The sequence below is a fragment of the Acomys minous genome, assembly GCF_964271855.1.
Source record: "Acomys minous genome assembly, chromosome: 11".
Lineage (NCBI taxonomy): Eukaryota > Metazoa > Chordata > Mammalia > Rodentia > Muridae > Acomys > Acomys minous.
Genome location: NC_140492.1, coordinates 112,671,371 through 112,697,009, shown reverse-complemented (window position 1 = coordinate 112,697,009; position 25,639 = coordinate 112,671,371). Strand labels below are relative to the sequence as shown.

Below are 25,639 nucleotides of genomic sequence, written 5' to 3'. Positions count from 1 at the left end.
TCCACCCCCTTTCTTTTAAAAGACTAAAGAGGGCAGGACGAAGTCTAAGATCAAAGTCATGTTAGAAAATGTTTGTCTTTCTTTCTTTCCTATGTTTTTTTTTCCTTCTTTTTGGTTTTTCAAGACAGGGTTTCTCTCTGTTAGCCTTAGCTGTCTTGGACTCACTTTGTAGACCAGGCTGGTCTTGAATGCACAGAGATCCACCTGCCTCTGCCTCCTGAGTACTGGGATTAAAGGTGTGCACCACCACACCTGGCTTAGAAAATGTTTGTCTTTTTAATGACTGCATTTCTTGTCTAGCTGTGAAAAAGAAGCTCATTTCTTCTATGCTAACACTTACAGTCCCATTCTGATTCTATATGTGTTAGTGACACTACATTTTACCAAGAGGCTAAAAGGTTGTTAAAGAAGACAAAGACTAGGGGCTAGAGGGATGGCTGAGCAGGCGAGAGCACCTGCTGTGTAAGCATTAGGGCCTGAGTTCAAATCTCCAGCATCTATAGGAGTGAACCAAGTGTGGCTGTGTGTGTGCCTGTAACCCAGCGCTGTGAACATAGGGAACAAGGTGGTGTCTGGGCATTGCTGGCTGCCAGCCTAACTCCAGGATCATCTAGAGACTCTGCCTCAAGGGGGAAAAATATATATATATATTAATATACATATTAATATATAATATGATACATATAATATGATGAAGCAGAAAACCTGATTTTCTCCTCTGGCCTCCACACACATGTGCACACACATGCATGTGCATGGACAAATATTACACACACACACACACACACACACACACACACACACACACACACGGGGTGGGGAGTGGATGCAGGCAAAGGATTGAGAAATTGGAGAGGAGACAGGAAGGGAGGGAAAGCAGGAGAAGACAGGGAAGAAACTTGGCTTCCATCTCTCCTGACTGTAGTCAGGGATCCGATTACCCACGGAATTACCGATTTCCATGGGATGGAGGGGGGCACGATACTAGGACTGAGGAGCCAGGCCACCCAAGAGCTGGGCAATGACATGGGACTCTGTTGAGTATGAGAATTGGACATATCGTCTAAATATTTATAATTATGTGCATGTAAACAATGAGATTATTCACCGTCCCAGTAGGAATTGCTGCTTCAGATCTCTACTGTAGTTGAGTCACCTTACGTTTCTGAACTTTGGGGCTAACAGCAGAACTGGGACAAGAGTCTCTGTGACTGATGGCCCTAGTGATCACAAGCACATGTGTGGGCTTTGTTTTCAAGTTACTATGGCTAAGTAATAGCAATCACCCCACCCTGCGCCTCCTCCCATATTTAGAAGCCCTCTGACGTTGTCAACCCTCTGGATCTGCGTGTGGACATCAGCTTGGAGAACCCTGGCACTAGCCCTGCCCTCGAAGCCTACTCCGACACTGTCAGAGTCTTCAGCGTGAGTGTGGCTTGCCCTTCCCAAATGGGGCCTGGCTAAGAGCTTGTGCCATTGCTGTGGCATTAAAGGTGTTAAGGAAGCAGCACCTCAGTGCAATGACGCTCACAGCACACTGGCAGATTAATCCCACAAAGCAGAGAAGTCTTTGTCACCACTCAGTTTCTGGCCCCAAGAGTGGTACCAAGCCACCACAGGTGTCCAACAAATGCGTCTGAAGACATAAACAACAAAAAGAAAACCTGCCAAATTGCTTGTGCTCACTACCCACTTTAAAAAAAAAAATCAAGTGCTTCAGAAGTTGTCTCTCTTCATTATGTCTAATTTATGTTTAATTTAGCTCCCCATAAACAAACTGTTACCTTGAGTTTTGTATTTTTCAGTATTTTTTTATGATTATATTAAGCATGGACAAGCTTTGGACACTTGGCTTGGCTTCCCATAGCTTCGGCCTTTATGTAGAGGGGATAATACTGTATGTAAAGTCTCACCCTTTGTTTTCACCTAAGAGCGCCCAGGATGATGATGGTGCTTTGTCCTCTGTTGTAGGTCCCTTTCCACAAGGAGTGTGGCAGCGATGGAATTTGCATCTCTGACCTGACCCTTGATGTCCAACAGCTGCCGGAAACTCGGTATGTTCAACTTTACATTTCTGTGTAAACTGTAGAGACAGAGGGCACATGGCAGCTCTCCATTGGAAACAGCAATTTAACTTTCTTTTCTAAAGAGGAGGTATCCAGAATATAGTTTAAGACGTTTTAAAACTGAATTTCAACTTCTGCCATTCACCTAAGCCAAGCAGCGAGGACGACAAAGCTGCTGGAGGCGGGGCGTTTTCCCCCTGCAGTGCCAGTAGAAGCTACAAGGGATAAGATCCAACAGCAGCTGCTTCCTTGCCAGCATCATTTTACTGTGAAGAAAGTCTTTTGTTATTAAGTCATCTTCGAGCAAAGGCAAAGAATTTCTTGAATCAATGAAGTCTTTGAATAGTGGGGTAGCTTTAACATCAGTGAGTTTATCTTTCTCTCTTTTCTTGTCTTTTTTTTTTTTTTTTTTAACAGAAACCAACCTTTTATTGTCAGCAACCAAAACAAAAGGTTAACATTCTCAGTTATGCTGAAAAACAAAGGGGAAAGTGCATACAACACTGCTATCCAGGCTGAGTTTTCTGAGAACCTGTTTTTTGCTTCTTTCTCCATGCCGGTATGTAAGGACATGCCCCCCCAACACACACACACACACACACACACACACACACACACACACACACACACACCCCAACCCCTCTCACACATCCCCTCATCCTCAGCCCCCGCCGACCCACCACCCACCCTTGACAATTGCTTTCTCTGGTACTCAGGCGTCCGTGTCCTCCAAGTTGTCTGAAAAACCGGAGTTGACCCCAGGCATGCTCAGTCCTACCCCGAGGCTTCCAGTTAGTTAAGCCTCCTGAGAACACAGCCTGGCTCCAAATCTAGGGCGGCTGTGCTTGCAGCAAGGGTCACTTTTTCCTTTACTCCAGGCCTTGGCTGAGGCAGCTCATAACTTTTCCAGGCATCTGTGTGAGGAGGCCGCCTGTCCTGGTGCTAGACAGATGTGGTGCACTTGCTCAGTGGCATTCTGGGCCCCAGATCTGCAGATGCTATTGCTGCCACAGCCAGGATGATACATTCCTGCAAAGCCTTTCTATCAAGTGGATCTGATCACTAAACCAGAGATCACTAAACACTTTAACCGAGAGCCCTAATTCCTCTCCTCTCAAGGTATGAAGAGAAAGGGAAAAAAAAAGAAAGAAAAAGAAAATCAGGAAAAGCTATTTTCCAAGTAGACTGCTTCATTAAAACACATAAAAATTTTCTTCCTATTTCAAATTAATATGAACTTTATAGATTTAGAATTCCAAACTTATACTGACCTCATGTTTAAATGGCTCAAGCCACAAAACACCTCCCACATTAAAGACAAAATGAACTGAGAAGAACTGGCAAAATCTGTTAGATATTTTAAATACAAATGCTGCTGTGCAGTGGTGGCACTCACCTTTAATGCTAGCACTTGGGAGACAGAGGCAGGCAGATCTCTGAGTTCTAGGCCAGCCTGGTTTTCAGAGTGAGTTCCAGGATAGCCAGGGCTACATAGGGAAACCCTGTCTCAGATAGATAGATGACAGATGATAGATGATAGATAGATAGATAGATAGATAGATAGATAGGTGATAGATGATTGATTGATAGATAGATATAAATATTGCAAACACCAACATGTATCTTTCTTCTTTTGAAAATATGCATTTCAAAAATATTAAGGAGAATGTATTATTAAGATGAGGCTTCTGAATATTACGTTAAAGAGATTTGTGCTTTTGAAATATGAAAGTTGATTTCCATCTTAGTGCACATTTCCAATCCTTTGGCTTCTGGAGTGTGTCTTTAGGGTTGGCAGTAAGAACAGTGTGCTAACCATTTGGATACTACTACAAACTACTCAAGTCTTTGAGAGCAATAAAATATTTAAATCAAAAGCAATATCACTGTTAAGATGTCCCTGTACACCTTTCAGTGTGGGTACACACACACACAGACACACACAGACACAGACACACACACACACACACACACACACACACACACCCCTAATTGCTGTTTCTTTGGTTTGGCCTGTTCAGGTCGATGGAACTGAAGTGACATGCCAGCTTGGTTCATCGCAGAAATCTGTTACCTGCGACGTGGGATACCCTGCCTTAAAGAGTGAGCAGCAGGTACAGTGTGCATCCTCCTGCCCAAACCCTTCATACGTGGTGAAAGCACTGTTCTCCCTGGACATCGTTTTTTTAACAGACATCTCAAACAACCAGCCACATAGTGGGCTGGGTTACCTCACTGGGCGGGGTCGCCTCACTGGGCGGGACTACCTCACTGGGCGGAGTTGCCTCACTGGGTGGGGTTACACACTGGGCGGAGTTGCCTCACTGGGTGGGGTTACACACTGGGCGGGGCTACCTCACTGGGCGGGGTTACCTCACTGGGTAGGACTAGCTCACTGGGTGGGGTTACTTCACTGAGGTTACTTGCTTTAAATTGTTGGCAGAGGTGGGATTCCCTCCAAGTTCACTTTTCCAAGTGCACATACAATCTGGTACGTGTGTGAGTAGGTTGACTGATAATGGTCAAAGTGCCGTAAGTAATTTCACATCAGCTCAAAGCTTGACAATTCTGACAACTCTAGCTGGATGGCATTATGCGTCCAGCAGAAGTTAAACTCTGGCTCTCAGTCAAGCCAGCCAAAGCGAGGTGGACAGATATAGTCTGCAAACAAAATTTAGAGACGTACAATTCAGAATTACATGAGAACGGGTCACCTTGCTGGGGAACATTTTTTTTTCCTGGTACAGTGCATCACGTATTGATGGATTTTTAATGTTGTGTGTAGGTGACATTTACCATTAGCTTCGACTTTAATCTTCAAAACCTCCAGAATCAGGCATCCATCAACTTCCAAGCCTTCAGGTAAAATGCATTGAAATCATAAGCTGGTGGCCGGTAGCGTTTTATGAGAGTCCTCTTTAAGTAATGCGTAATATTTGTTTCAATAGTGAGAGCCAAGAAACAAACAAAGCAGACAATTCAGTCAGTCTCAAGGTCCCTCTCCTGTACGATGCTGAGCTGCACCTAACCAGGTAGGTGAAGCCTGCTACGTGGCTGGGTAGCTTTTTTACCACTGACAGCACCCTAGTACATACACCACTTAGCTCATGACTACAGTGTTCTATCTGCTCAGTCTTAGCATATGGATTTATTTCCCACTAGTCAACTAGACAAGTTGATGCCGAGCAACACTTTGACCCAGAATGGCAGAGGGAAAAAGTGTTTTTGTCACATGTCATAGGTTAGCTCCCCTGAAGCTGGTAAGGGGCTTGTGATCTATCAAATAAAATAAAATAAAATCTATCCTAAGTCATTGAAACTTACCCTTGGGGGCCTTGAGAGCTGCCAGCACTTCTCATGGCTCCCTTATAGTATGAATCGTGGATGCCAAGCAATATACCTGTGCTTGGAATGGAAGTCCCTAGCACTGTGTCTTGGACATAGAAGGGGCACAGATACAAAATGGAGGCATGGGCAGAATACACTGACACGGAAACTAGACTAAGTCTAACTCCTTAACGGAAAACCCCAGAAATGACCGGTGATAATTTTCTTCCGACCAGGAGGAAATGAGGGATTTTCCAAAGGAAGCCATCCATGAAAAAAGGCTTTACTCCTTTTTCTTGCCTTCCAAACACAGGTCAACCAGAGGACAGTGGTTAAAATGTTACTAGTAAACACCAATTAGCTTGAATTCTTCCAAAGAGCAGGTTTCTTGGGCAGCGAGTAGCATACAAATCCTACAGGTGCTGTAGGCAGATGCCCCCTAAGCTCACTCTCAGAACTGAGCCAGAGACCCCTACAACACCATAGGTCATGCAGCTCATGCAATAAATCATAAAACAAAAATGCAAAGGGACGCATGCCATCCTGTTTGAAGCTTGAGACACATGAACGAACATAAAAACAGCATGTCTGCATCAAGTGAGTCAGAAAGGCACAAGTAGAAACAAAGCATAGCCCACGTTGTCCAGCTCTGAGAAGTGTATCAGTAACTGCAGTTTCCAAAAATACTGCCTGGCTAAACTAAGTCATTGATGACAAAGCTACTGTGATGTGTAGAGCCACATTACCTAATCCTTTTCCTTCCAATATATACAACCCGGTGTTCTCTTAAACACATTTGATGAAAGTCTATGTGTTTTTAAATATGTTAACATGGAATACATTGAGGATTAAAATGCGACTTTACTTTTCCTGACATCTTATCTATGTATTTTTGTGATTGTAATTTTATTCTAATGCATTCTAGTATTCAAGTCTACAGTATGCATTTAAAGTGTTAAGCCATTTAATCAAAGCTTCATTATGGAGAGTTTTTAAAGTAGTGACATCTGAACCTACACCCAGATAGTTTCCCACAGGCTTAAAAAAACAAAAGCATTAGCTGTATGTATTTGGGGAATACAAACATTACAGTAAGACATGAAATGAAAAGTGAGGTTAGCATTTTCTACTACCTTGGTGACAGCCCCAACAGATGACTAACAAGACTATTTTAAGATATCTTCTGTACAACCAGTTCACATTCATTTATCCACAAGGTTATAGACACACACACACACACACACACACACACACACACACAGACACACACACACACACACACACACACACACACACACGCTCACACAGTTTCCTTGCTCCAAGGGAATGCTAAAACACTCTTTCCTACAGTTATGTGGTTTTCATATCAGCATATACTTGTCATTCTATCTCTGGATAACTGATAACTCACGCAGACCCTCCAGTATTAATTAGATATTTGGTTCTGTTTCACATCTTGTTTGTGTAACCATCAAACACAATACTCGAAAAAGCTTGGCCTTTTGTAAACCTTTGAGGAAAGTACTACCTAACCAGCATGTCCTTAGCAACCACTGTAATACTGGATAAATGCGCAGCTATGCTCTCTGCATATAATAAATACAGAATTATGTTAACTGGATCTTCCTAAATTTACATGGCTATTACTGTAACTTTTAAGAAATGTATGGAAAACTAATGTAAAAAGTGGAAAAGTGTCACATCTCCTTAAGATACAAAAAGCAGACTGTATCAACCAGTTTAGGAGTTGGCTGTGTGTAGGGGCTTATATAAACATCTGGAAAGCAAAGAGAATATCTCCTGCGCACATAGCTGGGTTCTATATTTTAAACCTTAGTCAGTTTTCCCATTTTCCACACAAGGCTGACACATCACTGCTTCCTCGCGTACACATAAAACCTTGACAAATACCACTTATACTCAGCTCTCCTTGTGACAGATTTCCCTCTTGAAAAGTTGGAAGAGCGTTCTATAAAAATGGGAGAAAGGTAAGGGCAGAAAGAGAGAGATGGAGAGGGGCTGCCTAGAAGATAGAAACGATTGTCTCACTAAATTGTCTAGTCCATTCCTTAGGAAATGAACCAAACATCCTATAATTTAGACAAATTGCCCCCTGGGAATATATGGCGTGGGGGGGGGAAGAATGCATAATGCTTTTCAGAACCCTGCTCTGGTTATCAGTGCCTGAGTACTCCACACAGCGCAACGGTCCCCTGAGGACTCCTCTGGTCTGGGTGTTACTATGCTTGCAGGCATTGATCAGGAATCCTAAATCATGTGGTCAGGATCTCACAATAAAATCTGTGGATGTTGAAAGTGGTTCTGCAATGGTGGTAACAACTCGGATCAAATCTCAACTCACTGCCAACTGTTAGAATGGGTCTAAAGCAGAGAAAGATTAATGCAATGAATCCACGCCCTGTTTCCTAGGCATTTAGTAATGAACACTGTAGGAGCTGGGGCAGCTGGGACCCTTCACTGGATGACAGTGACAGCAACAGAAACACCTTGGCTTACAGAGCCAATCCAGCCACCAAAGCTGGGGCGTGTCTACCTGTTCACCACACTTGTCAATATAGCCATGGACTGGAGCCTAGTGCAACCGTTAGTCCTAAGATAATACTGTTACACCTATGCTAGACACTTGACAACTGATCAACACACAGACTTTCCTCAGAAAGACAGTGGAGGGGTGTGATTTGGAAGAAAGTTATTCAAGTAATTTTCATGCTTTTAAAAACTTTTGTATTATGATTATTTATATAGTATTTAATATTTTTAGCTTTCAGTATTTTTACTTTTTATATTATGATAACAATTAATAATTCAATATTTTATGGGCTCAAGGTGTATCTATACTGCATGCATACCACTAACGCCAGGGCTAAGTGGCGTTGCCATGTCTACCCTCCCCAGATACCAGTCAGGCAGAAAGACAGCTTCTCATATTCACTCAGATAGAATCTTAAAACGCTGATGTGGAGGTAGAATAACCATTTGGTGTTTTCATATGTTAAAAAAGAGCTGTTCTGATGGTAACCCAAGCTATAAGACACGTAAGTGAAATAAATATGATGCTTCAAGAAAAACATCAAAACCAAATAATTGGCCTCACTGATATCACCCAACAGATCCACTAACATCAATTTCTATGAAATCTCTTCGGATGAGAATGCTCCTTCTGTCGTAAACAGTGTTGAAGATGTTGGTCCTAAATTCATCTTCTCCCTCAAGGTTGGTAAGCTTGTCATAAGCATGGCAAACCCGGAAGAGGGGAAAAGCCATAAAGGAGTCCAGGATGAGAAGAAAGTCAACCACACCTGCAGTGCCCCAGTGGTTGTCAGCCTTGAGTGTGCAGTCCCTTGGGGAGGGCGTATTAACACACACACTCCGCTGAGCCTCAAGCCCCAGTTTCTTACTCAGCAGCTCTGTGGTGAGCCTGAAGTGTGCACCTCTGACAAGCACACAAGGCAGCGCTGCAGATGGTGCTCGCTTCGGTGCCTCACTTTGAGAAGTCTGAGGTAGATGGCAGATAAGTAGAGGGGTTTATCTTTAGCTGTGTGTCCTAGGTAACAGGGAAATGATACATTTTTCAAAGCAAATACAAGTAACCAACAAGGTGTCACCACAAAGCCATTCCTGTGGGTGGGTGTCCATTTCACTACCATATGCTTGGAGACCAGTCCTGTTTGAAAAGCTCACTAACATGCTACAAATAGGGCTTTTGTGCCCTTATACTAAGCAGTATCTAAAAATGCTTTGAGTCAGTTCAATACAGCATGGCTGTATCTATAAGTAAGTCACTATTAATCTAAAGATTGGAATCAGTTATTCAGAGAAATTCACAGAGAGACACCTGTAATCCAGGAGCTTGGGAAGCTGGGGGTGAGATTGCTATAAATTTAGAGCCAGTCTGGGCCATAGAGTATAACTAAGGGAGTGGGCGGGTTAGGTGATGAAAGAGCAGCTAATTTAGAAAAGAATGACTTTGCAAAGAAAATAGGAATTCCCCTGCCTCCTGGGCATTGTCTGAGCATTTCCACTCATCTACAGACAGGGTCAGCTCTGCAGTTTAGTTTCATGTCTTTAATGACAAAACCAAACCAAACCAAACCAAAAAAAACAAAAACAAAAACAAAAACAAAAAACAAAAAAAAACCCCACACACTTTATGGGACTTTTAATCAATTCACAATAAAAGAAAAGTAACACTGTTGACAGTGTAAGTATCAACCATGGTAACAAGTGTTTTCCACACTGTTAACTTAATTCCCACCAGTGGGAACAGATAGCATGGAAGGGCACGGCCACTCAGTGTTTGACGACCTTTAATCTTTAGGTGAAAAGCTGATCTTTAGTGAAGTTCGGCTCCTCCCCGAAGGCACAAGGATACCCTTGATTCCTCGCATCACCGATGGCATCACCAATGGCATTTTTGGTGGCAGCATTGGTGTCACGTGTTATTCTCTACACAGGTAACAACCGGAAGTGCTCCAGTGAGCATGGCACTGGTAACCATCCACATTCCTCAGTACACCAAGGCAAAGAACCCGCTCCTGTATCTGACCGGGATACAGACAGACCAGGTAAGGTCAGTGCAGCTGGCTGCACAGATGGAAACGACGAAGGACTTAAGGGTGATGGTGCCTGCACCTGGAAGTTGAGAAATAAGAGAGCAAGCAGCACATCTACATCCCAGATCCCAGCACACGAGCATCAAACCTCCTATGGCCTAAGAAAACCACCAACCCGGCTAGGGTAGTCAAAGGTGGCTGAAGTTATTCTACAGTCTCTGTCTGGAGGAGGAGGAGGGCATTTGACTTGGTCAGATCCCTGCTAGGAGAGGAAAACCAAGAAGCGAGAGGTTCAGTCTACTATGGCCACACAGTAGGTCTAGAGAGCTGCAATTAGTAGGTGGTCTTCAAATGGCTGGCTCGGACTTTCAGTCCATAGTTCTCATCCCAAGTCAGTCATTTTAATCACCCCCAGTTGCTTTTAAAGGCGAGACATGAAGGCAGTGAAGTTAGTCTGAAGAGAAGGGCAGAATGCTGGCATTTTCTTATGAAAGCTACAGGGCTTCGTCCATGCAGCCTGGACCAAGAGGCAGTGCCTGTCACAGCCGACCCTCTTAACACTAGCTCTCCTTTAATTGAGCGCCTAGCTGCTCTTATAGTAATCTTATTTCTTCTACATGCACAGTAGACTGAAAGAAATTAAAGCCCTAAGGTGCTTCAGAGAAAAGAACACTAAACTGAACCATTCACGGTTTCTTGTTTCACTTATTTATGTATGTTTGTTTTTATAAAAATTTATCTCATGTCATGCGGGCAAAGTATTAGCTCAGTGTGCAGTGCTACAATAAAATGCCTGAGGTTAGATTGACTTTACAAGTAAAAAGATTTCTTTAACTCCTCCACCTCTTGAGGTTCAGCAATATGATGCCAGCATCATTTTAGCTCTGGTGAGGGTCTCGTGGTAGCTGGTTTTAGAGAGGAAGGGGAAAAGGGAAGTCCATTGCCAAGTAGGAAGCTGGAGAGGGCATCAAATCCTGCTCCCCCCCTTAGGACATCCCTTTAATTAATTAGATGTTCTACTGGGACCCAACCCTTAAAGGTCCTATTCTCTCTCTCCACACTGCTACCTCAGGGACCACGCCTCCTCCTCCTTCTCCTCCTCTTCCTCCTCTTCCTCCTTGTCCTCCCTCTCACCTTCTCCTCCTACTCCTTCTTCATCTTTATTCCTTTCTCATATATTACACCACAGCTGCAGTTTCCCCTCCCTTCTCTCCCCCTCCAGTCTCCCCCCCCCAGTCTCTCACCTCCCATAGGTCCACACACCCCCACCTCCCCTCAGAAAAGAGCAATTCTCCCAGGAACACCAAACAAACATGGCATGCCAAGCTACAATAAGACCAGGCACGAACCATCACATCAGGTCTGGACAAGTAGGAGCAAAATGGCCCCACCATAGGCCAAAGGGTCAGGGACAGTGCCCACCCCCACTGTTAGGATTCTCACGAGGACACCAAGCCACTCAGCCATAACATACACCACGCAGAGGACCGAGGCCAGCCACCTACAGCTTCCCTGATCTCTACAAGAGTCCCTGTCAGTTGAGTGTGTCGGCCATGTTCTTACAGTGTCCGTGAGACTCCTCCCCCTCTCCAGCAGGACTCCCAGAGCTCCTTAATGTTGGGTTGTGGTACCCAGCCTGCATCTGCTCCCATCCGTTGCTGGAGGAAGTCTCTCTGGTCTCTTTGATGATGATTCTGCTAGGCTCCGGGGAGACCACTCTTCTAATGTGTGAGCCACGAGGAACAAACCATATTGCAAGCATGACAAGCTGTGAGAAGCTGGCCGGCCTCACCAGGTCACGCCAGCTCACTGCAGCACTTCAGGCTTTACTGCAGAACAAAAGATTTGGCCACTGAGCCCCTGAGAAAAGAGCCTAAGGGCCCCTCCTGTACCCCACAGGACAATAGGATTTTTCTGGCAGGCTGAAAGGAATGATGCATATCATTTTGGCTTCCAAGTCTGATGTGGTGTTCTTCTCTGTAGGCTGGTGACATCAGCTGCACAGCAGAAGTAAATCCACTGAAGCTAGGACACGCGCCCTTTCCTGTATCTTTCAAGAGCGAAAACTTCCGGCACACAAAAGAATTGGTGAGGAGAGGTCAATGTTACCTTTGCCTGCTGTTTGTTGCATCTGGATTCGGGGTTCTTGTTTTATCCCAACAACCTAGAGCAGGGGTTCTCAACAGGTGGGTTGCGACTCATTTGAGGGTCAAATGACCCTTTCACGGGGGTCAACCTAAGACCATCAGAAATATCAGATATTTGCATTGTGATTCATAACAGTAGCAAAATTACAGTTATGACGTAGCAACACAATTTTAGGGTGGGGGCCACCACATCACAAGGAGCTGTACTAAAGGGCCACAATGTTAGGAAGGTTGAGAACCACTGCCCTTTTGCCTTTGATGGTGTGTGCAAACTACGATACAGCGATCATGTTTTCAAGCTTAGGTCAACAGCTCACAGCATCAACAGGACACGTGTGATGTGACATGGAAGTGAAATGGAGGCCGCTGGAAGTGGAGGGGGCAGACAAGTCAGGGGAGGGTGAGTGGAGGGGGCAGACAGGTCAGGGAAGGGTGAGTGGAGGGGGCAGACAAGTCAGGGGAGGGTGAGTGGAGGGGGCAGACAGGTCAGGGGAGGGTGAGTGGAGGGGGCAGACAGGTCAGGGGAGGGTGAGTGGAGGGGGCAGACAGGTCAGGGGAGGGTGAGTGGAGGGGGCAGACAGGTCAGGGGAGGGTGAGTGGAGGGGGCAGACAGGTCAGGGGAGGGTGAGTGGAGGGACAGAGACAATCAACAGAGCCAGTGCTTCCCCTACTAAGTTTGAAAAGGAACTCCATGCTCACTTTCCTCCTTCCCAGCTCTTCCCTGTTCTCTGGGGAGAGAGCAGTGTAACAGCGAGCAAAGGTTCTTGGCACAGACTCAGTCACTGAGTAAGCACACAGTAAACTCCAAGCAAGCTACGGCTCGTCCCCATCCGCGGTGCTCAAGTTCTCCTGGCTTGCTTTCTTTATTTGCAGTTGTCTTATTTTGCGATGGATGGAATAAGTAGGGGGAAAAGGATGAAAACTCTTTTTTATTTGTGTTAATATGCATGTAGGTAGATATGTATGTTGTTACATGTTATTTTTTATTGGGGCCATTTATAAGCCAATGTCATAGATTAATTTTGGTTTTTCAGGGTTTTTGTATGTGTATATATATATATATAATGTGTGTGTCCCTGAGTGTGGTGTGGAGTGTGTGTGCATATGTATATGCATCTGAGTGGTGTGTGTGCCTGTGTGCCTGTGTGCATGTGTGTACATGTGTGTGTGTGTGACTGTGTGTGTGTTTGAATATGTATATGTATGTGAGTGGTGTATATGTGTGTGCCTGTGTACCTGTGTGTACATGTGTGTGTGTTGGCTGTGTGACTCTGTATGTGTGTGTGTGTGTGTGTGTGTGAGAGAGAGAGAGAGAGAGAGAGAGAGAGAGAGAGAGAGAGAGAGAGAGAGAGGGAGAATGCATGCTGTATGGTACATGCACAGGAGTATGAAGGCGTGTTCTCATGTGAGTGTTACACAGGCTGGGGCACTCTCTATTACTCCCCAACATATTGCCTTGAGACAGGGTCTCTCACTGCACTGGATGTTCATCGTTTTAACAAGGCTAGATTGCCTGAGAACTTTCAGGATCCACTTCTCCCCGAACACTGGGGCCACAGGCACACACAGCCAGGCACTGGGGCGACAGGCACACACAGCCAGGCACTGGGGCCACAGGCACACACAGCCAGGCACTGGGGCGACAGGCACACACAGCCAGGCACTGGGGCCACAGGCACACACAGCCAGGCACTGGGGCCACAGGCACACACAGCCAGGCACTGGGGCGACAGGCACACACAGCCAGGCACTGGGGCGACAGGCACACACAGCCAGGCACTGGGGCGACAGGCACACACAGCCAGGCACTGGGGTGAGAGGCACACACAGCCAGGCACTGGGGCCACAGGCACACACAGCCAGGCACTGGGGCGACAGGCTCACACAGCCAGGCACTGGGGCCACAGGCACACACAGCCAGGCACTGGGGCCACAGGCACACACAGCCAGGCTCTGGGGCCACAGGCACACACAGCCAGGCACTGGGGCCACAGGCACACACAGCCAGGCACTGGGGCCACAGGCACACACAGCCAGGCACTGGGGCCACAGGCTCACACAGCCAGGAGAAGCTTTCTGCAGGGATGCTAGGGACTTGAACTCTAGTCCTAATGCTCTTATCCTCTGCGGTATCTTCCTGGCCCTCACAGACTCTTTCTAAAGAGTCTTTATTTTTAAAAGCAACTCATAACAAAGTCATGTGAAATGTAGAAGAATTTCCCATCTACCTCCTGTTCACACATAGCCATGGCTTCACCCACCATCAAAACCCCACAGTACAGTGGTACAGATGTACCCCAATGACAGACCCACACTAACATATCACCTCCTAAAACCATAGTTTACCTTGAGGCTCATGTTTGAAATTTCAAATACTCACGCTATGGAGCTTGAGCATGTATAACAACCTGTGTCCTTGAACCTGGCAGCATAGAGAGTGGCCGAATGACCCTAAAACTCCACTGCGCTCCGTGGACTCACACCTCCCTCTTTCCCCTAGCCCCTGACAGCTACTGACGCTTTTACTCACATATTTTAATCTAAGAAACTCATTATTATCACTAAGTTTAATGACTAAATTATACTACGTGTTGTTTCTATTCAATAATTTACTCGCCTAGCACATTGCTGATAGCATGAGTTAGTTACTGTGCTTTGCTTTAACGGCCATAGACAGTATAATAAACAGGTTGGGCCCTTCTTTTCATGTATTTCCGTTATCTCTGAGGCGATCCATAGGAACAAGAAATGGCTGGGGCAAGCTGTCAACCCTTTATACTCTGAGGCATGATACCAAAATCCCTCAAAGGAAAGTTATAGGCACTTGTACAACAGCGGCTCCCAACCTGTGCGTCCCGATCTCTTTGGGGCCGAATGACCCTTTTCACGGAGGTTGTGTATCAGATATCCTACATATCAGATATCCTACATATCAGACATCCTACATATCAGACATCCTACATATCAGACATCCTACATATCAGACATCCTACATATCAGACATCCTACATATCAGATATCCTACATATCAGATATCCTACATATCAGACATCCTACATATCAGATATCCTACATATCAGATATCCTACATATCAGATATCCTACATATCAGACATCCTACATATCAGACATCCTACATATCAGACATCCTACATATCAGACATCCTACATATCAGATATCCTACATATCAGATATCCTACATATCAGATATCCTACATATCAGACATCCTACATATCAGACATCCTACATATCAGATATCCTACATATCAGACATCCTACATATCAGACATCCTACATATCAGACATCCTACATATCAGGTATCCTACATATCAGATATCCTACATATCAGACATCCTACATATCAGACATCCTACATATCAGACATCCTACATATCAGATATCCTACATATCAGACATCCTACATATCAGACATCCTACATATCAGACATCCTACATATCAGATATCCTACATATCAGATATCCTACATATCAGACATCCTACATATCAGACATCCTACATATCAGATATCCTACATATCAGATATCCTACATATCAGACATCCTACATATCAGACATCCTACATATCAGACATCCTACATATCAGATATCCTACATATCAGACATCCTACATATCAGGCATTTACATTACAATTCACAACAGCAACGAAATTACAGTCACAAATAGCAACAGAAATAATTTTGTGGCCGGGGTCATAGGGTCGCAGCACCAGGAAGGTTGAGAGCCACTGTAATAGGTTCTTCCCAGCGCTGAGTTTTACCTGATCTACTTCTAAAATTTTGGCATTTGTAACACCCATTCTCTTTCCTGTGCCTCTCCCCCTCTCTGCCTTCGCCCCCCCTCCCTCCCTCCTTCCCTCTTTCTCTCCTGTTGACTCTAATCTGAAAGGACTGCAGAACCGCCTCCTGCAGCAGTAATATCACCTGCTGGCTGAAAGATCTTCACATGAAAGCAGAGTACTTTATCAATGTCACCACCCGACTTTGGAACAGGACCTTTGCTGCTGTAAGTATCAGCTGTACCCACCGGGTTCATCAAGGGAAGGAACAGGCGGCTTCATTGCCGAAATTATTCTTCCTGCTTGAGGAGGTGGCACCCTACCTGCAGTCAACAGTGCCCAAACAAACCAGAGCCATCATACTGGAGGCTTACCTTTAATTTGACGAGTAAGCCCAAAAAGCACACACCTCTTAGGCTACTTCAGTCTCCATGAGAAAGAAAGCACCCAAAGTAATGGTCAGTGTTGCTTCTCTGCACAGCAGGCATCGGTCTACCTCAGTACCACTTGAGCAGGGATTGAGAAGCCAGGCCGCAGCATCCTTCATCCCGACCGTCCAAATGACTGACTGACTAGTCCTTCTTCCAATGCTGGCTCTGACTGTTGACAAAATATCTTAGACTGAATCTTCGTATATGTGCATGGCAGGGTATGGCTCTCGATGGGGCATTTTTAATACTCTGGTCCTTCGGTTTTCACCATTCCACAATCAGCAATAATCCACATTCTCTGGAGTTCTGTGTTAGATTAGAGAGCGCCCTCCTAACTTGGCTCTGGAGTCTAAACATAAGCAGTAAGACTGAGTAGAGACAGAATATAAAAATGGTGGTGAAAGTTTAGGGAAAGCTTACAGAGCCGGGGAAGTGGGAAGACTGAGGGCTTGGGATTCCCTTTGGAAACACTGTCTTCTTTTGTCTGTTTGTCATTCTTATTGGCTTGAAAGCACCTAGGACAATTCCGAGGCCTAAGATGTGACACCATGGTGCTGTCGGAGGCACCACCATCCTCCCCAGCTGCTGCAGTGTGGTACTCAGTCTTACCAACTGCTTCCTGGCTCCTTAGAACTGAAGAACAAATATTTTCATAACAAACTTTTCCAAGCGGGAAGAAAAACTGACTTTTGCACATCAAAACATTTTGTCGCTCTGGCTTTGTGAAAAGAATCTGGGGGTTTTCTGGAGTTGGATTGTAGCTATGTCATTTTAACCGGCAGGCTTTATGGGAGCGCCTCTTAACAGGCTCAGAGGCAGCCTTTCTTTTCTGGGAGCCAAGTTCTTTTGTTTTTGTTTGTTTGTTTACACTTTATTTATTTTCTTCTTGGGGAGGGGAATGGACAGACGTGCACAGCATGGGTTTGGAGCCATTTTGCCAAGTAGTTTGAGAGTAGTCTTATGCATTTTGAGATTTGTTTTAGTCTTAATTATGTGTATTGGCTGGGGTTGTGCACGAGCCGTGAGTACAGGCACCTACCTAGGGCAGAGGGAAAGGGCCCTGTGGAACTGGATTTCCAGGTGTCTGTGAGCTGCTTCACATGGAGCTGGGACTCTAACTCTGCCTCAGTAAAAGCGCTACAACTCTTTCGGTTTTTTCAAGACAGGATTTCTCTGTATAGTCCTGGCTGTCCTGAAACTCACTTTGTAGACCAGGCTGGCCTTGAACTCACAGAGATTCAATTGCCTCTGCTTCCCAAGTGCTGGAACTGAAGGCATGTACCACCACACCTGGCTGGGGAGCCAAATTCTTAAGCTGTAGAGAATTCATCCTTTTTTACAATAGTTACAGTTGTTAAGCTGAGAAAACACCCTTCAGAGTTATTGGGTGTCAAGCCCAGCATGTCTTTCTCCTCCTGGAGAGGGCAACTGTTTACTTCTGCCTTACTTTTTTAACAGCCAAGTGGACGCACACTAGTCTCCTTTCCAGCATGGGGCTCACTATGAGGTGCCTTCTCCTACCCACTTTGCTGATGCGGTGCACATCAGCTTAATGTCTCAAGTATCCTATCACATACTGACCGCTCAAGTTTCCCAGTAGCACTGGCTGCCTTCTGTAAGGAAAGCCTTGGTGAATGCTAACGTGTGTTACTCAGCTCTCCTGGGTACGTGACGTATGCCTTCCGCTACTAGTTAATATTGTGGGACATTGGGCAAGCTCTGTGGGCAGCTATATTAGCATTGTGAGAACAATTATTTCATCACACAATGTACAGGGCCTACAGCCTCATATTCACGTGACTGCCACCTTTTCTTTAAATTTTTACCATTATTAAAACATTTCTTTAAAAAAAAGAGATGTATTAATTTGTGTGTGCGCCTGTGTAAGTTTTTGTGTATGTAATACATGCACGCAGGTGCCCTTGGAGTTCAGAAAAGAGAACTGGATTTTCTGTAATTGGAGGTGCAGGTGAGAACTGAGCTGGTGTCCTTTACAAGAGCCAAGCCTTCTACACATACACACACGTGCGCGCACACGTGCGCGCACACACCCACACCCACACAGTGTAAATACTCTTAATATTTCACCTATGTGTTTAAAAGATCAGCGTTTAGGGTTAACATTTGATGCAATCTGCCATCTTGAGGACATTAAGAATAACCAGAGGCTGGTGTGGCAGAAAGGAAACAAATTGCTCACTTTTTGGAAATACATTCTCTCTAGCTGGCTCCCGGATAGAGTCTGCAAATTACTTCATGGAGAGGCTGTACCCTAGTAACCAGAACAACAGGGTCCTAACAGCCAGGGCCCATGAAGACGGCTCTGAAGTCTTCACGTCAGCTTCCATCTCACGTAACTATGAAGCCCACAGTTTGTCTGCATTGTACATGAAATGCTAGTGGCAAGACATTTGCATCAATCATGTTGTCACTGAGCAGACTCTTTCCATAGACACATTGATGACGGCATGTAAACCTACTTTATATCCTTACCCATAGCATCGGCATACAGATGTGTCCTTACCCATAGCATCGGCATACAGATGTGTCCTTACCCAGCATCAGCATACAGATGTGCCCTTACCCATAGCACTGGCATACAGATGTGTCCTTACCCATAGCATCGGCATACAGATGTGTCCTTACCCAGCATCAGCATACAGATGTGCCCTTACCCATAGCACCGGCATACAGATGTGCCCTTACCCATAGCACTGGCATACAGATGTGTCCTTACCCATAGCATCGGCATACAGATGTGTCCTTACCCAGCATCAGCATACAGATGTGCCCTTACCCATAGCACCGGCATACAGATGTGCCCTTACCCATAGCACTGGCATACAGATGTGTCCTTATGCATCCACCCCACAGTCAGTATCACCTGATAGAGACACTTACATTAGGACGTGAGAAATCATTCCTAATGTGGTACAACAAGTCAGAAGGCTCAAGGTTTCTGCAACCAACGTGTATTGTCAAGTTCAAGTGCATCTTTAGGTAGTGATATTTTATGCATGTGCACCCAAGAGGAAACTCAAATGCCTCTTTCTACTTCATTATGTGCCTTGACCAGGTATGGGTAAAAGTATTATGTGCAATTTTCTTTTATGTATCAAGGTTCATTAAATTTAAGGGAAAAAACCCACAAAATCTTGGTGACAAGCTTTTCCATTTAGAAACAGCTCTTGTAAGTCTTCTGGTTGAATCACTTTCAAATTTAAATAATGTAAGGATGTGCTTCCAGGGCTCCTGTCTGGGTGCCACCCTAAGACTTGGTTTAATTTGCAGAGGCAGGTGGTCAATCATCGCGCATTTCAAAGGCTGCTCAGAAACTTCTGACAGGCCCATGTAGCAAGTTCAAGCTTGCAAAGGGCTGAATCTTCAGGCCTGGCTTTTCTCCTTGTGACTTTCCGCCAGGAACTGGGTAATCTTGAGCGTGCCAGGTTTTCTGTGCTGACTGCTGTAAGGGTAAAATTTTTTTTCACTCTGTATTCCAGTCGACATTCCAGACTGTGCAGCTGACAGCGGTGGCAGAAATCGACACGCATAACCCTCAGCTGTACGTGGTTGAGGAAAACACTGTCACGGTGAGTGAGATGTGTCCTTCCCTGTCTCCCTGACAGATGTCCTATTGTATGAAGCACCAACAGTCATCGTCTCGTCTGTGTGCATGTAGAAGGTTCTGGCCAAAATGCTGGAGGCTGCCCTGAGCGTCCTTAGGTTGAGATGTGGCAAGGTGTCTTCTCTGTGACTCAGAAAGCCCAGACACTTGCCTTCCTCCTAGCTTCCCATGTTGTAAAGCTGGCTTCCTAGAAATGATGATCGTCCCGCACGCCCCCGCCCCCAAAAGGTACAAACAGAGGGGGTCTATCGTATTTGGACACCATGCCTAAAGTGGCATTACCACTGCTTCTGTGCTGTGAGAAAACACCAGCAATTGAGGAATAAGACCTAAGTTATCCTGACTAAAGACCTGAATTGGATCTAGAGCACTGCAAAAGAATATGTAAATAAGGCATTTATTAAGCTTTTTAAAAAGTACTTCTTCTAGCCAGACAGTGACATGTCCATTCATTGCCTTGCATTCTGGAGAACTACAAATGTAACCCTTCATTTAAAGGCATGGGGGGGGGGGATACCATGGAGAAGTGTCCTTTCATAGAAGACAAAGGCTGTCTGTTCTTCAGCCTGGCACAGGCAACCTTCCTCAGTAGTGAGATTCTGGTTAGCATGTGCCATTTTTAGATACAACAGGATTTCCATGCCCGGCTAGTCTGTTGGCAGAACTCCAAGCATTTTCCTCCTGAAGCTTTTGTTTAAGAACCGGGAGCCAGTTCACGACTCTGCCCCCAAGTCCAGCTGGACAGTTGGCCCCTGTCCAGTGCCTGCAGCCTACAGATTGGTTAGAAAGCCAAGGGCATCATGAACTCTGGGCCTCTCTCAATGCCTGTGTTGAGTTCATAGGACTGCTGTCCCCGCTCTTGTCCCAGGAAAAATGATCCACACAATAGAGGGCACTTTTCTGCCACTGGTTCGGGAACCTTGATGAAAGCCCACGCCCGTCTCTGCAGAGGTTGGTCATGGAAAGCCAGAAAGGGAGCCAGAGGGCGCAGTGAACTCAGTGCTGGGAGCAGAGCAATGCCGACTGTTTTAAAGGCTCCTTGTAGGAAAACGCGGCATCTGAGGGATATGTGGGCTCCACTAACATCTTTCCTTCATGAAAGCATCCCTGGGTCATGTTCACTGAAAATTCAAAGTTTTGTTTTCATGAATCCCTCAGGTTTTTCTTTGTGCAACAGTAATTAATAGCAGAGGCTGACTTCTATTGTGTGTCTGTGAAATTATTCTTCAGTCCAAACAATTTAGATAGGCTTTTTAGGAATACTTGGGATCCATGTCATATACCGGCACACCCCTACATGAAGAGACCCAGGCCCACATGTGGTATTGTGCTCAAGGGTACAGGGAGGTCCAAGCGCCAGATCGGTGACCTCTGGAATACAGCCTTGGTGCTGCACTACTGCACAGTAGTGATCTGCATGGGTTTATATCATTTCCTTCAGGACGTTTTAGCTTCTCAATACAATCAAGGAGAAACAGTCACTGAGGGTGGCTTCCTGTTTATCTCACCTCATTAAAAGCAGGTCCTCTGTCACTGCAGTTTAACGTACTATCAAGTAAATAAATTAACTATTGTCACCTTCTGCTCTGTAACCCCTGAAGAGTATTTTGGTAAAGAGCCTTTTCTCAACTAAGAAAAAGAATACGAGTGGCTGTTCAAGCCCCTGGGGCTGCCTTTGCACTCCACGGCCACAAAGACCACCATGGGACATGGACATAAAAGTCATGAATATGCTCAAGGGCTGTGTGACCTCACCCCTGAGATACCCGGTTCGACTTCCCCAGTGTTTTATATCAAACTTGACTGAGACTGCAGCCAGTATTTTAAAAGCCAGGACGAAATTAATGAATGAGGGGTTGGCGGCGGCTGTGCTCCCCCACCCCCACCGCTTCCTAGGATGTTTTGGTCTCCTTCGATCACAAAAAATGTACACCCGGAACTGAAGTGCCTAATTTAAACAAAGCATCTGATGCCTTCAGCCCAGCATAGCCACAAGACACTGATAACAGCCGAGGACGAGAGAGGAGAAAGACTGCGCATGTGTGAGTTTTCAGGTTGCGTCTACCACGTGCTCTGCATGGCGCTTGCGGAACGGCACCCCCTCTAGAACTGGGGGTCTTATTTGTAAAGTACTGGATTGCACTAGGCAGGTTCACTCTTCTGCTAAGCAGATAAACTCAGTGTGGAGCATGTGTTCCCTCACAGATTCCCCTTATGATAACGAAGCCCGGTGAGAAGGCGGAAGTGCCAACAGGGGTTATAATTGGAAGCGTAATTGCTGGGATCCTTCTGCTGTCGGCTGTGGTTGCAGGTCTGTGGAAGGTAAGAAAATGTCGTGGCTAACGTGTGGCACTGCTGAAGGTCCCCGTTTCGAATCCCCTTACAAAACAGCAACTTGAATAAGGCATGCTACCTCTTGCCGTGGAGAAAAACAAAACACAAAACAAAACAAAAAACCAAGCAAGATTCTGCTTCCTTATTCAAGTCTTTGAAAACCAGTAAGTACTTTGTTTTTGTTTTAACTTCCCTATCACCCAGCACCCTGAACATTTTGTTCCGTTTCAAATAAACAGAATGGCAGACAATAAATTTCACACAAGGAAACCTGACCCTCTAGACATAAAGTTCCTCAACACATGGGTGCTAAGGTATCAGTCAGGGCCTGTTCATGTCCCCCAAAACCCCTAGGCAGTCCAGAGGGGCTGTGGGTACGCGGGCAGCAAAGCAGGTCAAAGGCGCCTGCTGAATAAGGCAAGGGTAGGAACGTCATTCTTTCAGTTGTTGGTATTTTCTGGGCACTGTGTGATGCGGATGTGGGTGTCTGTTGGGTAATGATCAAATCAAGATAACTGTAGTCTTGGGAGGTAACTGGTTATGTCGTCATCTTACAGCTTGGCTTCTTCAAAAGACAGTATAAAAAAATGGGCCAAAATCCAGACGAGATGGATGAGACCACAGAACTCAACAGTTAAACGACGGTGGACACTACTGCACGGGGCTAGCGCCGGCCCAGCTAGGGTTTGCTAGTATGGTGGATGGATTTCTTTTAAAGTCCACTTTTAAATAGTTTAATAGGCAAACTAGCCTGATAATTTTAGCGTAACTGCTGGACAGTTGGTAATGAAAGAAACTTTGGGTGGTGGCTAGGGGTAGATCTAAAGACCAAAGATATGGTATAGAAAGTAACAAAGTAATCTTTAGCCTGGCTAGTCCAGCCTTGACACTCTACCAGGAAGGTGGGATGCTTCTAGGTGTGACAAACCTTCAAGAAAATTGTAACATTTTAAGACTTGGGGGGGGGGGAGAAGTGCATGGGGAATGCTTTTTTTAATTTGATTAACAGTAACAAAAAAGTGGAAGCACCTGCTATGTATATTATACATTATATATGTTATATATTATAATATAGCATATGAGTATGTATTACACACATATATATAACTTTGATATGTCATATTGTAGGTTATATATATGTATTTATATATGTGTGTGTGTACTAAGTACTTTCCACATACATATAACTAACGATATTATTATTTTAAAGAATATGAATGTTTGCTGACAAAAGAAAAAAAACAGCATAGATTGTTTTTCAATTTCTGCTGTGCATCCAAGGTTGATCCAAAGTAGATAACCTTTAAGTGGTAATCTTATTTATAAACCAAGTTTTAAAAAATCCTGCTGTTGCAGGGCAGTAATCTCAGCTACGCAGGAGGCTGAGTCAGGAGTTGGAGTCCGACGTTTCCCTGAGCTGTGTAGTGAGTTCAAGGCTATCCTGGAGAACCTAAGGAGACCCTGTCTAAAAGCAAAAGATAAAATGACGGCTAGGGCTTAAAGTGTTTGCTTAGCAGGATTAAAAAAAAATAGATAAAACATGTGCTTTCTTTCAGCCCCTGACTGCCTCTTCTAAGTCCATTTTACTATAAACATTCTAGAATAATCAAGAGAAATATACATATGTATTATATATAAGCACACATATATACAAGTATATATAAAATATTTGCAGATAAGTATACCATCCACTAAAGAAACTTCCACAAACATTAAGCTGTAAGATGTTTAAAAGCCAAGGCACTAAAATTTACTTGTAATCTAAATATAACAAACTTACAGTGTGATCATCTGCTGGGGCCATCCTTGCCAAATGAAAGGGAGGGGCTATCTTTCCTTTTGGGAATCACAGGAGTGCTCCTCTAATTGATCAGCTGTCGGGGAATGATCTAGTGCATTTGTCAGAGACAAACAATTTCTTTTGTAAACTGCCACCCACATCTCCTACACCATGAACACCAACTCACCTGACCCTACGCACAACCCCCAAGTGTTGAGCTCACACACCTGTGTGGATTACTCGACACACTCCTTAACTTTAGGGAGCTATTTTCATTTGCTGCTAAACAAGTAAGAAATCTAAACCTGAATTTGTAGCTGATGCAGCGATAAAAAATAAAATAATAAATTAAAAAAGGTAAATGGGACAGCTCAGGGAGTTGTTACGTCGGAGCAGTAGCACAGGCCACTAGCTTAGAAGGGGGCCCTCTCTCTGTGCTGCATGCAGGCAGGCAACACTGTTCGGGCCTGACTCTTGAAACTCTTACAGGCTATGCAAGTCCAGCAGCCTGCATCTGGCAAGCACCCAGGCCCTGTGATGTAAACAGATGGCACTCCAGGGAGGACTGGGTCCTTTCCAGCCCTTTGCACCTCATCTCTGAGCCTAGACATTCTCTAGAAGAGAGCTGTAAGAAAAAGGCTAGGAGGACAACAGGGGAACCACCTTGTTGTCCACTACGGGCAAAGAGCTTTAGCCCAGCCCTCAACCTTTTAGGAACTTCATTGTTCTCCTAATGAAAGGGGAAGTCGGCCTTAGGACTCGGCACTGACTCCATCTTAAAAGCCAACCATAAGGACTTCCTGCTATACAACCTCCAAGACTGTGACCTAGAGATGTCAGGGGTGAAGAAACAACTGTCTAGTGTGTGTGGATGGATGGTGCTCACTGCCCTCATGGCCAGGCCCCTGGGTGGCAGTCCAAAGCTACTTGGGCCAGTTACTCACTCACTTCATCCTTGATAAAGCTAAACAAACAAGGGGAGAAGAATATTAGCTGTAAATGTCAGGGAGGAAGAGCAAAAACAGCCTGGTGCTCTCCTAGTTGTGTCATCCTGAGTCCAGTTGTTTTAACAGCTGTGTGGAGTCGCTGTGTCACTCTAACCAAAATCTGGAAGAGTACAGAAACCAGGCGCTGGGCTGATAGAGAATACTACAGCATGTTACTAAACCTACTGCACGCGCGCACACACACACACACACACACACACACACACACACACACACACGGTTTTCTAGTGTGCTTTACAAGTACCTCCAGTACACCGTCTCTTTATTTTACTGCCTCCCTCTCCTTCTACAGGCAGCAAACCAGGGCTACCTACCAGACACAGAACATGACACTGTTAGCTAGCCTTGGCTTATGTCATCAGCTTTGACAAGTTCCTAAGGGGTAAGCCTGGGTTACAACTAAGACTTAGACACAGATGGTAAGCCATTTCTCACATTCCTCCAGGGTTTGTGCACTTAGCAGTATTGTCATTTTGGAGAAGTTTTAGGAGGGAGGGCTGTCTTGTGCCTTACAGGGTTTTAAGCAGCCATCCCCTCAAGGATAGTC

The 25,639-nt window shown here is 45.1% G+C and overlaps 1 protein-coding gene across 2 annotated transcripts in view; it reads left to right on the top strand.

Annotated features, from left to right (window-relative positions):
- Positions 1 to 25,638, top strand: part of ITGA2 (integrin subunit alpha 2) — a 95,667-nt gene extending 70,029 nt beyond the window's left edge. Inside the window, exons 18-30 of one of the 2 annotated variants that reach the window (XM_084801676.1) lie at positions 1,315 to 1,425; positions 1,972 to 2,054; positions 2,505 to 2,625; positions 4,088 to 4,180; positions 4,852 to 4,928; positions 5,015 to 5,098; positions 8,525 to 8,627; positions 9,869 to 9,979; positions 11,951 to 12,055; positions 16,026 to 16,142; positions 19,847 to 19,936; positions 22,177 to 22,293; positions 22,863 to 25,638. In XM_084801676.1, coding sequence (XP_084657802.1) covers positions 1,315 to 1,425; positions 1,972 to 2,054; positions 2,505 to 2,625; positions 4,088 to 4,180; positions 4,852 to 4,928; positions 5,015 to 5,098; positions 8,525 to 8,627; positions 9,869 to 9,979; positions 11,951 to 12,055; positions 16,026 to 16,142; positions 19,847 to 19,936; positions 22,177 to 22,293; positions 22,863 to 22,943 — 1,293 coding nt within the window. In that variant the 3' untranslated portion in view covers positions 22,944 to 25,638. Of the gene's footprint in view, positions 1 to 1,314; positions 1,426 to 1,971; positions 2,055 to 2,483; positions 2,626 to 4,087; positions 4,181 to 4,851; positions 4,929 to 5,014; positions 5,099 to 8,524; positions 8,628 to 9,868; positions 9,980 to 11,950; positions 12,056 to 16,025; positions 16,143 to 19,846; positions 19,937 to 22,176; positions 22,294 to 22,862 lie in introns of both variants that reach the window. The other variant, XM_084801675.1, reaches the window with a different exon arrangement.
- The last annotated feature ends 1 nt before the right edge of the window (position 25,639 follows it).